The 15,773-nt window shown below is 36.5% G+C and overlaps 1 protein-coding gene across 1 annotated transcript; it reads right to left on the bottom strand.

Annotated features, from left to right (window-relative positions):
- Positions 1 to 6,534: 6,534 nt before the first annotated feature.
- On the bottom strand, positions 6,535 to 15,153 carry RNF2 (ring finger protein 2). The gene is made up of 6 exons (XM_005856664.2): positions 15,045 to 15,153; positions 11,523 to 11,683; positions 10,667 to 10,882; positions 8,541 to 8,813; positions 7,116 to 7,287; positions 6,535 to 6,728 (listed from the first exon to the last, which is right to left on the bottom strand). Exons 1-6 carry the CDS (start codon positions 15,129 to 15,131, stop codon positions 6,627 to 6,629), a joined length of 1,011 nt encoding a protein of 336 aa, XP_005856726.1. The 5' UTR covers positions 15,132 to 15,153; the 3' UTR covers positions 6,535 to 6,626.
- Positions 15,154 to 15,773: the final 620 nt, after the last annotated feature.

Raw genomic sequence — 15,773 nt, 5'->3', positions numbered from 1 at the left:
GAAAACATCCATTTTAAGTGAGGTTCATTGGAGTAAAGGATTTAGGATACAGATTCATCCATATCTTTATAAAATTCTTCAGTTCTCAGAATGCCACACTCCAGACGAAATACCTTAATATCTTTAATTTTTGAGAATTTGCTTCATATAGAATCCTTGGTTCACTGCCTTTTCCTTTCAACACTTTCATTCATTACTTCCTGGCCTCCATGACTTCTCATGAGAATCCAGTTGTTAATCTTATCAAAGATCCCTTGTATGCAATGGGTCACTTTTCTCTTGCTATTTCCAAGAGTTTCTCTGTTATTTAGCATTTGTTGAACTTCTTAGATGTAGATTTTTACCAAATTTTGAAATTTGAAGCATTTCTTCAAATACATAAGGTGCCCCTTTACTTCCTCTCCTTCTGGGACTCCCATTATACATCTTAGTACACTTGATGGTGTCCCACAGGTCTCTCCCTTGTTCCTTTCTTCCTGTGTTCAAAGTTCAAATCTATTAGCACCTCTGTTGGATTTATTTCACTTATTGTATATTTCCAACCCAGTATTTTTATTTAGTTCTCTTAGTATAATTTCTCTCTATTGTTATTCTCTACTTGGTGAAAGACTGTTCTCAAATTAGTTTTAAAATAGCTTTAGTTCTTTGAACATATTTTTAAAAGCTGATTTAAATATTTTGTTTCATTAAGTCCAACATCTAGGCTTTCTTACACTTTCCTGTTTCTTTACATGACATGCAAATTTTTGTTGGAAACTAGATATTTGAAATATGACTGGGCAATGTTGGATAAAAGAATCCCTTCACATCCTTGGGATTTGTCGAGTTTGCTGTTTAGTAATCTACCTGGACTAATTCTGCAAAGTGAGCATTCTTTGCTGTATATGAGCACTACATTCTGCTTTGTTAGCTTAAAGGTCAGCTAAAGGTTGGACAGAAAATTCATTAGGTGCCCTGAAACAGTTACTCTCCCAGCCTTGATGAAGTGCTCTGAGAATGTTTTCAAATATGCCTTCAACACTCCAACATGAAGCTTACACTGTGCCTTCACCTTCACTTCCTGCTTGAAGAGCCTCGCGTTCTGCCACAGCTTCAATGGGTGCCTCCTTTTGTCCTTGGGTGTGAATGCAACCTTGCACATGCCTGTCGCCCTCTAGAGTCCCAAGAATATCTTGGAGCCTTTCCAAACCTTTACAGGTATGTCATCCCTCGGCTTTTCCTTTCTGTTTCTTCAGCCTCTTTTTAGCACTGCCTCAAGGCAGCTGCCACATTAAACAATTGCAGCTGTTTCTGAAGATAGGGCTCTTTGCAGAGAGTGAGGGGTGTCGGATCAAATAAAGACAAGCTCTGAGAATAGAGCTTTTCAGTGAGGCACCAAACAGGTCCAATCTAAATGGCTTAAGGGGGAGCTTCAACCCACTTCTCAGGATACAAAACTGCTGGGTTTCACAGCTACCATAGTTACAAGGCTATACATTTTCAGGTCTACCCTGGAACTGAGAAAATGGGTATAGGGCACTTTAAAATGCTACAAAACTTGTTAGTTTTTACTGACCAAATTAAGTTGATTTTGACAACTTTTATAGTTCTCATGCTTTTATGGAAGAGCAGGTTTTCATAGTTAATTTCCTTAATTACATTAATTCAGAAGCACTTCAAGGAAGCCATTTTTATAGTTACAACAATTGCACACTAATATTCTTTTCTTATACTGTTTCTAGTATTTTAAAAAGCCAAGTATTTCTAAATAGAAATGTGATGGGGATTTTTTAAGACTCCTTTTCGCCCTAGCCGGGGTTTTCTTTGCGTGTTTTTTTTAATCCTCATACCCAAGGATATTTTTCCATTGATTTTTAGAGAGAGTGCAAGAGGCAGGGCAAGACAGAAATATTAATGTGAGAGAAACACATTGATTGGTTGCCTCCTGCATGAGGGCCCTAGCTGGTTTTTCACAATGGTTAGAGCATCAGCCTGTGGATTAAAGGGTCCCAGGTTCGATTCCAGTCAAGGGTATGTACCTGGGCTGCAGGCTCGATCCCCGGGGTGCGTGTGGGAGGCAACCAATCCTTGTCTCTCTCACACCGATGTTTCCTCTTGTCTTTCCCCTTCCCTTCCACTCGCTAAAAATCAATGGAAAAATAGCCTCTGCTGAGGATTAAAAAAAAAAAAAGATTCCTTTTCTCATCTGGCATTTTAATTATTTTGTATTTAGTTATCCAAGTCAGAATCCTAAGCTTCAGTTTTCTCAAATGTACAAGGGAAATACTGTCTTCCTCATAGGGTTCAGAGTATTGAAATATGTAAAACTATTACAAAGCTATAGTAATGAAGACAGTATGGTACTGACACCATTGTAATAGCTTGGTTATTATTTACAGAAAAGAAATAAAGAGAAGACTAGATAATACAGACATGCCATTTATACAGCTTAGCTAGAAAGCTGTAATTTAACACTCTCCAAGTCTATTCCCTGCTGACCATGGAGGAAGGGACTGGACAAAGGCAGTTTAGATGCATGCCCAATAATGTCTGAGTGATTTGAAAGATGCTTACCTGCCAGTCACACCTGGGAACAAGTCAGAGGCCAGAATAGGGCACACAACCTGAATATTTAGACTCCTAGACAAAGGAAGTTCACTCTCTTGAGACTCCTGTTGCATGGTGTGCACAACCCTGCATTCGCCCACGAGGCCCACGGCCATGTGGACTTCACACAATGGACTAAAGGACTTTAGCCTAATGCTGTATCAAACCAGCTCCACCATGGAACGGAAGTTCTGGACACTGGCCTTCTTTTATGTTCTGCTTGACCCCTACCTATACCTTTTTCAGGACTGGGTTAAAGAGGCATACGACTTTGCAACCAGAGAAATGTAAGTCCACACCAATAAGAATCTTAGAAAATTCATCTTCTCAAAATGTCACAAGAGCCAACCCATACCCACAAGCAACAGGAAAATCTGGCCCACTTATTTCTCCAACAACAGTACTAGCAAAAGGACAGTCATATAGTCCAATGGAATATAGAGCCCAGAAGTAAACCCTCACATACAGTCAATTAACTTTTGAGTAGACTGCCAAAGCTATTCATTGGAGAAAGGGCAGTCTTTTCAACAAATGCAAACAAAATTGAATCCTTACCTTTCACCATATACAAAACTCAAAATGGATAAAAAATCTAAATGTAAAAGCTAAAACTATAAAACTCTTGGAAGAAAACACAGGAAAATCTTCATGACATTGGATTTGGCGATGTCTTCTTGGATATGACACCAAAAGCACAGGCAACAACAACAAAGGCAAATTGAATTTCACCAAAATTTAAAACTTTTGTCCATCAATGGACACTATCAAGAAAGTGCAAAGACAACCCACAGAATAAGAAGCTAGATGCAAATCATGTATCAGATCATTAATATTCAAAATATATAAAGAACTCCTACAACAACAAAAACAAAATAATTAAAAATGGGCAAAAGACTTGGATAAATACTGCTCCATAGAAGATATACAAATTGCCAATAAGCACATGAAAAGATGCTTAGCATCACAAGCCAGTAGAGAAAGGCAAATCAAAACCACAATAAGATAACACTTCATGTCCATTAGTGTAGCTATCAAAGACAAAAACGAGTGGTGAGGATGTGTAGCTATTAGAATCCTTGCTGTACTTTGCTGGTGGAAATGTAAAATACTATGGCCACTCTGTAAAAGTTTCGGATTCCTAAAAGTAAACACGGAATTATCATACAATCCAGCAACTTCACTCCTATATACCCCAAAGATTTGAAAGCAGAAACCTGAACAGATACGCACACAAAATATTCACAGCAGCATTATTCACAACAGCAAAAAATGTCCATCAACCTAGGTGTCCATCAACAGATGAACAAAATGTTTATATACATAAAATGGAATATTATTCAGCCAAAAAAGGAATGAAATTCTGATACATGTTACAACATGGATGACACTTCATAATATATGAAATAAAACAGACACAAAGAACAAATATTTTATGAGTCCATTTACATAAGGTGACTAAAATAGTCAAATTCAAAGAGAGAAAGTAGAACAGAGGTTACCAGGGGCTAGAGTGGGGGGAGGAAATGGGAGTTAATGTTGAATGGGTACAGAGTTTGTTTGGGATGATAAAAAAAAGTTCAGGAAATAGTGGTGATGGTTAAATGATACTGTGAATGTACTTAATGCCACTAAACTGTATATTTAAAAAATTAAAATGGTAAATTTGGTTATATGTATTTTACCATAGTAAATTTTTAAATGATAATGTATCCAAAGGCCTGACCACATTTGATGAGCCTTTTGTTCCTCAACACAGATGGTGGTTACAGAATTTATTTAGATAATACTTTATAAAATCTCAGTTGGTAGTAATGATAAACAATACTACCCCCAAAACACAAACACACACACACACACATACAACACTGCACTCAATACTCTATCAAATACCTATAATATCTATCAAATATCTATAACTATATTTTGCAAAAGACTACAGATCGGAATGAATTCACTAATGATGCAGAATTTACATCCACCCCCAAACTGGCAAATATAAACACATACATTTTCTAAGCACAAAGCTTATATTCACAAATAACTTTTTGCTTAAAGACAAAATTTCAATTAATAATCACAATGAGAATTTAGTTATTTAATGCAACCACTAATCTAATGTCACCAATAAAATCTAAACAGTTATATCACAAAACCAGGATTATATTGAGTGGGCATGCACTGATAGTCTATACAATGTAACATTACAACAGAAAAAGTAATTGAATACAAAAGTTCCCGTGACTTTTCATGGTTTTCAAATTTCATGGCACAGTTTACCAAAAAAACTATAAAAACAGATTTTAAGTATTTTCAGTAAAATGGTAAAAAATTGAATAAGCCTTTACATTTTAATATTGGATTGAAGATTTAAAACCTCAAGCTGGCCCCAAAATGTCAAAAATGACAGATAAACAGTACTAAGATCTAGATAAGACTTTAGTTATGGTTCTGTCTCCTCCCTGGCAAAAACCCTGTAGGGTCCATTTCTCAATGCAAACATGTCTTTGTAAATACTGTGATAATACAAACTTGAAAATATACCAGAAATCAGAATAGGGATGAAAAATAACACATAATCCCATCTTATTTCTGACCTGCCATCATAAAGCCTTCTGGGTCCAAACGCTGAACACTGTCCCTCAATATAAAACTAAATTAAGAAGACAATGACTTTTACTCTCCTGGCTGACATCCTTCTACAGAATTATCTTTTACTACATATCAAGGCAGGTCTAAGCTCTGTTAACTCGCTTCTCTAGAGTGTAATTAGCAAAGCACCAAATTTATAAACTGATATATGGCAACCCAAAATACTAAACACATTTTTCAAACAGAAGCAAACATTTTCTCCCATATCGTTAGTTCATATGCCATGTTATTAACTTACATAGCTATCAACACAGAAAAAACTGGGGAAGCTTTGAACATATCTTGTACTTTTCATCGAGGCTAAAGTGCAAAATATCTCCATATCTCTGATATTTTAATAGGAAAATCATCAAACATACATAATAAAGGAACTGCACTGACAGAACTAATACAAAAAAAGACCTCTTTAAATATATACCTGGAGACTACATAAGACCAATATAATATTTCTTTCTTCAGTGAAATCTGTAAATGAACCAAGTTCTCACTGAACTTGAGATTTTGTTTGATTCTTTCCCAGGATCAGAAATTCCAAAATTAGAGTAGGAGAGAAATGGAAAAAAATAACATTGCATGACAATGAACACTAAGTTCATAAAGAACCTTTCTGTAAAAAAAAAAAAGAGACAGAGAGAGATTATGGAAGAAAAGACCATGAAAATAATAATCCTATGAGAACTGATTTTTGAACACAATAAATTTGAGCCTTGGTCTTCATGAAGATACTACAGCTTATACAGAAAACTATAAACATACAAGACTCCAGGGAAAAAGAAAAGTCAAAATACATATTATTTCACATTCTGTAAGGCCTAAACTTTTGAGGGGAGGGAAAAAGATGGCCAACTGAATCTCAAGAATACAGAACCATGCCCTGGCCAAGTGGCTTAACTGGTTGGCGCATCATCCCATACACCAAAAGGTTACAGGTTCAATTCCCAGTCAGGGCACATACCTAGGTTGCAGCTTCGACCCTAGTCAGGGCACATACAAGAGGCAACCATCGATGTTTCTCACATTGATGTTTCTCTCTCTCCCTTCTTCTCTTTATAGAAATCAATAAAACATATTCTCAGGTGAGATTTAAAGAGAGTCCAAAATTATGAAAATTCCTGGGTCAAAGAGTGCTCCAAATGAAACCATACTTTGTAAAGACATACTACTTATATTTTTAAAAGGAAAGAAAGGTTCTGAATAACTGTAGTCCCTTCCAAAAAGGAAATCTTAAATTAAGGGGAAAAGATCCTAAGAGTATAAACGAGGCTGGCTCAGGAAGAAAGTTGAACAACATATCCAAGATACTGTCCATAAAAGTAATGATGATACATCTTTAATAATAAAGAAATAGGCTATAAAAAAAGTTCAATATCCAGATTGGTTTTAGTAAAAGCTCATTTGTGCTCCTTTGTGGGTGCATAATAAAGTTCCATGGGTTTGTTCACTTTCCAGTATTTCTCACTGACCAATTCCAAAGAAAAAGAGCCATTTAATACCTAAAACAATAAGAGAGAAAGAGTTATGAAAACTGCTCAAAGGATAGTATTCCATCTCATTATTAAAAGTCCACCTTTAAAAAAAAAAGCTTAGGATAAACTTGTCACTTATACTATTCATAAAACATATCAAAAAGTTAACTACCCTGGTTCTCTATCTCTCGGGGTGTCAGGATCCTGTCCTGCGCCATTTTATTAGGCCCCACCCCACCATTGGCCACTCTCAGATGGTTAATTCACTTCCAGTTTCAATGGCCTATTATTTTAAACTAGAGGCCCAATGCATGAAATTCGTGCAAGGGGCTCAGCCTCCGCCGCTGCAGCTTCGTCTGGAAGGTCGTCTGGTCTAATTAGCATATTACACTTGTATTATTATAGAATACTCACAGTGAACTGCCCACTGGCTGTTGCTATGTAAATGGTATACTGCTTCTCACTGGCTGTATCAAGGTTCATCTGGTTTGATTCTCCTTTGCTTCGAAGTTCTTCTAAAGCTAACCTCACAGCCAGATACTTGGATAAGTGATCAACAGTGGCATTACCAGAAGTCTTTATGTATCTGGAAAAATAAATCATTAGAAATTTCATTTCTAAATTAATAATGAAAATGTGATTACAGGACTAATACATTTCTATAAAATGTAAATGTCTCTATTATTGATAAAATAGTATCAGAAATTTAATCATCTATTATCTAAAAATTCCTTATTGAAAGCAGACTATCTACCAGGCCACAAAAGCATCCATAAAAATGTGATATAAAATGATAAAAATACAAAAAATATACACAGTACTGAGGAAAAAGAACAAACATCTCAACCCAATGATCAAGTCCTGCTGTCTACAGCAGCAAGAATATGACCAATTGCTTATTGTTTAAAAAATTCATCAATGCCGAAACCGGTTTGGCTCAGTGGATAGAGCGTCGGCCTGCGGACTGAAAGGTCCCAGGTTCGATTCTGGTCAAGGGCATGTACCGGGGTTGCGGGCACATCCCCAGTAGGAGATGTGCAGGAGGCAGCTGATCGATGTTTCTCTCTCATCGATGTTTCTAACTCTCTAGCCCTCTCCCTTCCTCTCTGTAAAAAATCAATAAAATATATTAAAAAATAAATAAATAAATAAAAAATTCATCAATTTTTGATGTTTAAGACTGAGCATAAAAGTGCTAATCTTGCCCTAACTGGTTTGGCTCAGTGGATAGAGTGTCGGCTTGTGGACTGAAGGGTCCCAGGTTCGATTCCGGTCAAGGGCATGTACCTTGGTTGCGGGCACATCCCCAGTAGGAGATGTGCAGGAGGCAGCTGATCGATGTTTCTCTCTCATCGATGTTTCTAACTCTCTAGCCCTCTCCCTTCCTCTCTGTAAAAAATCAATAAAAATATATTTTTTTAAAAAAAGTGCTAATCTTGGGGTTTTTTTTAAAGTATGGTATACTCATCAATTACTCACTGAGCAAATATTTGATGTTTATCTGCACTCAATGGCAGGCAGAAAGCTGAGATACAGTGTCATCCTCACCAGCAAGAATTCTGGTATTTATTGGCACCCCAGTATCATTGTTAAGAAATTTAAGTGACCCTTTTTTCTCCCTCCTCTAGGAAGGAGGGTCAGGTCATTCCTTTCAGATATCCAAGTGTGGATGGGAAGCATGGAGGAAGAAAACAACTACCTAGGCATCAAGAATATCCAAATGAACCCTGACAGTCAACTGGATGGCAAATATTGCCCTTCTTTCTTATGCAAAATTGCCTTGAACTCCCAATTAAATTTCCTGAATTCAGATAATCTAAAACTAACCCGCACACTTACCTTGTCTGTGCACTGTCATCTTTTTCCATCAGTGTGGGATGAGGCCTGAACACTAACTCAATTTCACTAGCACCATCCATTACTGGATCAATTGCCACTGTTGCATTATTGTTATCAAGCTCAAGCCCAGAATCATCTGATGTTTTGGTCCGTTTGTTACTAGGCCCTGCTTCCTGATTGCTGTGTGTGGATGCATTACTACAGTGGGAACTGTCACCATTGTCTTCTGCTCCACTGCCATTTTCAATCTGTTGTTTCTTGCCGCGCTGTAGTCTAGTTAAGAAACAAAAAGGCATTGCAGAAAATGTACTTAGGCATTTTTAATGAACCCCTTTGAAGCATGTTTACAGAACTTTAGAATTCTAGAAAATTCTAGAAAAGCCCAGTAGGGGGCGTGCAGGAGGCAGCCAACAGATGTTTCTCTTCTATCTTTCCCTAGCCCCTCTCCCTTTTCCCCCTCTCTCTCTCTCTAAAAAGAAAGGGAGAGAGAAAGAAATTAATTTTTTTAAAAAAGAACTGTGTAACTTTTAAAATAAATACATTCAAAATTTAGTATTTTATAACTATATATGATGAAAGGTGGGTGGGTACTAGAAATATTGGGGGAGGGACACTTTCTGAAGTTTATTATTGTCTAAACAATATGCTGTATACCTGAAACTAATAATGAAATAATACTGAATATAAACTGATTTAAATTTTTTTAAAAATTATAATACTTTATTTTGCTTTACTAAATACAATTTCAGGTGAGTTTTATGGAGTTTAACCTCTAAGCCAGTGGTTAAAAGTTGCACTTTTTTTTATAAAAAAATTTTTTTAATTGATTTCAGAGGAAGGAAGAGATAGAAACATCAATGATGAGTGAGAATCATCCATTGGCTGCCTCCTACATGCCCCCTAGTGGGGACCGAGCCAGCAACCAAGGCATGTGCCCTGACTGGGACTCCAACGGTTACCTCCTGGTTCATGGGTCAAGGCTCAACCACTGAGCAACACTAGCCAGACTAAAGGTTGTACTTTAAAACCACTCCTGAAACCTTAAATAGTGATGCCTGAGTCCAATCAAAGATTCTGATTTAGTTGGCCTGAGGTGTTACCTGAAGCCCTAGGATTTAAAAACTTTCCAAGTGACTCTGAAGTTCAGCCAAGATGAGAACTAGACATGGATGGGACTCTACTGGCATCTCCTACTTTGAAAAATGATGAGGCCTGAATATATTAGATGTCAGAGAGAAAAAGAGAATGGGAGTGAGAAGGTGCCCAAATTATGTAGGGTTTTAGAAGCCAAGGTCTTTTAACCTGAATGTTAATAGAAGTTATTAGAGACCTCAAAGCAAAGGAGAATCATGATTTGACTTTCAATTTAACAGAATCACTCTGGCTACTGTGCTGAGAATAGATTATGTGGGGGTAAGCGTGGAAAGTATATAGACCACTCATGAGGATTTTTCAGTACTTCAAATGAAAGATAATGGTGGCCTAGATAGCAAGTGGAATGATGGAGTTGCCATCAACTGAAATGAGCAAGAATGAAGAAAAATAGAGGGTAAGAACAAAAAAGTTCAGTACATGTCTATACACGGTAAGTTTCAGATAAGAAATAGCTAATAAAATACAAAGGGAACCAGGAAAATATGGTCTCCTGAAAGCCGGGAGAAGAAAATTATTCAGAGAAATTAATTTGTAAAATGCTACTAAAGTAAGATGGGGTCTGAGAATCAGCAATTAGATTTCACAATGTTGACACCACTGGTAACTTTTGATAAGAGTGATACAAGGGATTAAAGTCTGACTAGAGGGTTCAAAAAGAAATGGAAGAAGTAGAGATAGTGAGCACAGACAACTCTTTTAAGAAGTATTGCTATAAAAAGAAGATAAATAGAACAGTAGGTAAGTGGAAGGAGAAGTGGTTATAAAAGGGTATTCAAAAGTTCTAGTGTTTTAAATGGAAACCCAGGCATATAAGATACCTGGAGGCATATACCACACTTGCATGAAAATGTAATCTTGCAGAACTACTATTTATTACTTTTTGTATTTTGTCTTTTTCAAAATGAAGGCTGTTAATAAATTCAATATTTAGTAAAGTATTCAGGAAAATGGCCACCTTCTTCCCCATATACCTGTTCATGGCCTGTATCTTCAGTCCTTCCTCAATGCTGTGACTGAGTGCTTGCTGATTATTGTGCTTATTAATTCTGGCTAATACTCTCTCTTGATGAGCTTCGTACTCATCACGACTTGGATAAATTTTGCTGATGAGTGCATCAAAGTTCGGGTCTGGCCTTAGTGATCTTTTGGAAACTAGCTTTTTCCGACATGTAGGACATTCTTTATTGCTAAATAAAAAGAGAGGAAAAACAATGTAAACAATGCCAGTACCTTTAGGCTAAAGACAAAAATATCTAGCTTCTGGAATAGTTACATTATCTTTATTCTAATATCTTTAAGAAGTCACAGAAATTTAAACTGATTAACTTAAACTTTATTAAAAATCTGACTAATCTTGGGTAAGCAAGATTTTTGAAAACCTCAGATACTCTATACTACTGTCAAAGGAAAAATTTGATTATCCCCAATGATAATTTATAGCCACTTTTAGAAATAGAAATCAACTCTTTTCCTAATATTAATTTCCCCTTTCTCATTCCCATGACATACAAGCAAAAAATAACCACCTATATTAATTTATGTTATCAATTCTTTTATTAAAACAATTCATAAGGATATCATTTTGTATACTTAAATAGAAAAACCATGGCTTCATCATTTCCTCAAAACAAATAGGCATCCTATAAAGCTTCTGAAAAATGTATAAAATGAATTGTTTCAAAACAAAGATACTCCAATAATTCAAACCTAGACTTTAGAAAAATTTCCAATTCTCAAATGAATACTTCTAGAGTATGTACTTCTCAAAACCCATAGAGCACTGTCTTGGTACAGCTGAAGTACCTAGTATAACTCATTTCAACATACCCACTTCTGAGGGCTGTGATAATGCAGTCTGCACAAAAACGGTGCAAACACTCCTTTGTAGTCATGGTGTTCTTCAACATATCCAAACAAATTGGGCACATTAATTCACTGTGTAGACTTCGAGGTGAAACCACAATTTCCAAGCCATCCGTTATTGCCTCCTGTAAAAGAGGGAATTTAAAATTTAAACGCTACCTATATTTTTATTGTGGATAAGTTCAAATACACAAAAGTATTAAGAATGACAAAAATGAACATGTACATACCTATCACCCAGCCACTACCACTGTCAGCTCACAGCCAATCTTGTTTCGGCTATAATGTCCCCCAATTCCTTTCACTGCCCCCACCAATGCGTTATATATAAATGCTTTTATTTTAATGCTAAAGATAATATATTAATGTATCTAAAAGACAACTAGGAGTAAATTATCCTGGTGTAAAAAAAAAAAAAAAGCATTGAATTAGGAATCAGATACCTTAGGTTTTAGTTCTAGCCATATTAACCAGTTATGTGGTTCTAAATAACTATTTGACATCGTTCTTTACCCTGCAAAATGAGCAAGTTTCTTCTGTCTTCAGAATTACACAATTTTGATAATATAGTTCCCCCCCTTTTTTTATCAGTGGCTTCACTTCCTGAGGTTTCAGTTACCTATGGTCAACCACAGTCCGAAAATATTAAATGGAATATTCCAAAAATAAACAACTCAGAAGTTTTAAATTGTGCACTGTTCTGAGTAATGTGATGAAACCTTATGCTGTCCTGCTCCATCCCACTTGGGAGGTGAATCAGCCCTTTGTCCAGCATATCCCCACTGTATACACAAGCTACCCTTACGTTGGCGACAGGAGCCTTCTCAGTTATCAGATCAACTGTCTCAATATCTTGAGCTGTGTTCAAGTAACCTTTATTTTACTTCCTAATGGGCCCAAAGCACAAGAGTAGTGATGCTGGCAATTTAGATATGACAGAGAGAAGCCATAAAGTGCTTTCTTTAAATAAAAAGGTGAAAGTTCTCAATAAGGATAGACAATATCATATGCTGAGGTTACTAAGATCTATAGTAAGAAGGAATCTTCTAGCCATGAAATTGGCTAAGTTACAAACTAAACTTTACCCTAGGTATGTTTGTATAGGAAAAAAACATGGTATTTAGTGTTTAGTACCATCTGTGGTTTCAGGCATGCACTAGGTGTCTGAGAATGTAATCCCGTGGATAAGAGGGGACTACTGTAAGTTATACATTTCATGCCATCTATTAAAAAGATTTTAAGATTCCAATACAAATATTCTCTAATTGATACACAATTTAACTATTTCATTTTAAAATCACTTTTTTGGAACTTAAAAAGTCTTGATCCACAAAAGCAATTTTACACAAAGTGGTCAGGTTCTCAGGCTAACTGATTTAAACCATAGTATATCTGAAGTATTTTTATTTGTCATGTCTAAAAAATGTGATAAAATGCATTTGGAGTTCCAATGTACACATCTCCCAGCTGCAGAGAGACTAGTGACTCCTACTTCTTCCTACCACTATCCACTCTTCCTACAAGGTGCACTGAGAACAAATTACCTAGCTCAAAAGCCACCAATATGGCCCCTATGGAATAAGAAAAGAGATTCGGTAACTACTGGAAAGGAAGATGCAAGTAAAAATAAGGAGCTTCCCATGTTAGTGACACTCCCTTGTTTCTACTGCCTCTCCATAGTACTTGCTTTCTCTAAAGGGTCAAAGACTGGTGACCCCACAAGGAAAGACAGAAATAATAGGTACTGTCCATGAAGAACGCAAGTAAAATATATTTACATTTACAATAACTATCACTATGATCAAGTGTCTGCATGTTTCAGCCTCGCTATATAAAGCACTTTCTATATTTTATTTTACTTAGTTTTAATACATACACAAACTTCTGATTTAGGGATTATAACCTCTGATGAGGAAATAATCAAAGAGAATGATGATGACTCAGCTAGTAAGTCTGTCCTGTTTAGAAAGAACTTGCCTAACAAAATCCCAACCCTGTTCTCCAGGCCTGTACCTGTGCAGGTAGAGCAGCACTGTGGGGATAAGACGGGGGGAATCTCACAACCAGACGGGTATCACTAAAACTTTCACCAGACTCAAATGGGTGTTCAATACTGCTCAGTAATTGGTTTCTCTAACAAACTCATTTTTCCTTTCACTACACTATTGTACACCTTTTCTTCTATCTGCAGACCTTCTCCACCTGAACATTCAATACATTACCTTACCTCAAATTTCATAACCATCTTCTTTCCTATAAGGAGGAAGTATACCTCTTCCTACTGAAAATACATTCCTTCCTATGTTATCAAGTGTATCACTCGTTTGACTATTCTATCTGCTCTCAGATTTTAGCCAACTTTCCTCCACTAAATCAGCCCAGAGTAGTATCTCCATAGAGCTGCTGCACAGAGAAACGTGCATGATGCACCTTAGAGCTGTCAAGGGTGGAGAGGTGGGGAGGAGAGGGGAATGTTGAACAAGGGAAGTGGAAGGAGTCTACATAGCTCTTTCTCCTTACAAACAAAACGAAATTTAAAACTTCCCAATTCTATGTCCCCCTCCAGTGTTTGCTCCATTTCTCTGCTCCACTGCAGAGCCAAACTTTTCTGAAGAATTGCCTATGCATTTTCACTTTTTCCCCCTTCGACATAGCAGCACAATCTATCAAGTGAATCTCTTGAAAAAATCACCAAGTACATATTGCCAAATCTAATGTACACTTTTGTAATGCTCATCTTATTCATCTTCTGAATACTGTTGAAAACAATAACTGAATCCTCCTCCTTAAAACACTTCCTCATAGATTTTGTCCCTTCTCTCGCTCTTCCTTGCTTTTCCCTGTCTCCTTTGCTGGCTCCTTGTCCATTACTTAATCTCTAAATGTTGAAGCTCCTCTGGATGAAGATCCGGGCCCTCTCCTCCTCTCTTTCTAGACGATCTTATCTATTCACATGCTGTAAATGTGCTGACTATCTCTAAAACTTAACATTTAGTCCAGTTCTCTAGTTAGCATCACTGCCTGTCTTATAGGCATCACCAACTTAAAATGAGATCAGTTGTAAGTATGCTTATCTCCTTCAACCCTGCTTCCACCCCCAGTCTTCCCCATCTTTACCTTCTGAAAATAGTCTTCCCTACTTCCCCCCAGTTATTATTTATTACAGCACTGAGGACTTTTCCTTTACCCAATCTCTCAAGGTATAATTCTATGGATGTTTATCTGTTTAATGTCTATAAATTCTAAGAGCTAGTGCTACATGTTTTATTCACCATTTCACCTAGTGCCTAGCTTAGGACCTGTAGAATATGCACTCAAATTATTTGTTGAATGAATGAATGAAGTGTCAACCAAATATACACAAGTCAGTACTACTTGTATATCAATTTATTATTACTGTTATGTTCTTTCAAGTTTTCATTTTCTAAAAATGTATCCCAATTTACATATGTATCATATTTCCCCTGTTATCTTAGTCTACATTACCTGAGGTGTTCGTTGTAATTCATATAAACTGAGTTCCCATGTTTTGCTTAATGGTTGAGTTCCATTTGTCTGCACAGCCTGAGACATTGCTAGGGATAAAAAAGAAAGAAAAAACAATTTTAGTATCTGAAAGGGAAATAAATCTCAAAAGTGATTTTTAGGAATTGTAAATCCTAAGGATAATAAAAATAAAAATTATACACTGGCTCCTCAAAAATTAAAAAAAAAGCTCAAGAATCTCTCCATTTATAATACAAACTACCAGAAAGCAAGAGAGACTAACTGATCTCTGAATGCCCAAAATAATTAAACACACAGAAAGTACTTAATTATTACTGAAGGTATACAAAACAGTCTTAACCAAAACAATATTTTTAAAAGAAGTCATGGTCATGGGACTTAGAACTAAATCAGGAAAATTTGAGACTCTACAGCATGGCCTCTAGTCCAACTTTTGTCAAAGATACAAAAGCTGCTTTCTAGCACTTGAAGCCACTGGTCACTCTGTTCTTAAGCTCTGCCCTCAGGAAAAACTGGTTAACCAGAACCTAACCTGCCAGAGTATTATCCAGAACCTCACTGACCTGGGGAAGGAAAATACACAACTCTTGCGCATTCTAGCCATCCTATCCCCACCTATTGGGGAGACGGGGAGGGAAAAAACTAAGAACCAAAAATTGACAGCATTATTTGTAATATCAAAAAAAAGGCCATGCATGCCTGTCAATA

Source organism: Myotis brandtii, unplaced genomic scaffold (genome assembly GCF_000412655.1).
Source record: "Myotis brandtii unplaced genomic scaffold, ASM41265v1 scaffold104, whole genome shotgun sequence".
In the NCBI taxonomy this organism is placed as follows: Eukaryota; Metazoa; Chordata; class Mammalia; order Chiroptera; family Vespertilionidae; genus Myotis; species Myotis brandtii.
This window is presented reverse-complemented; position numbering and strand designations above follow the sequence as displayed.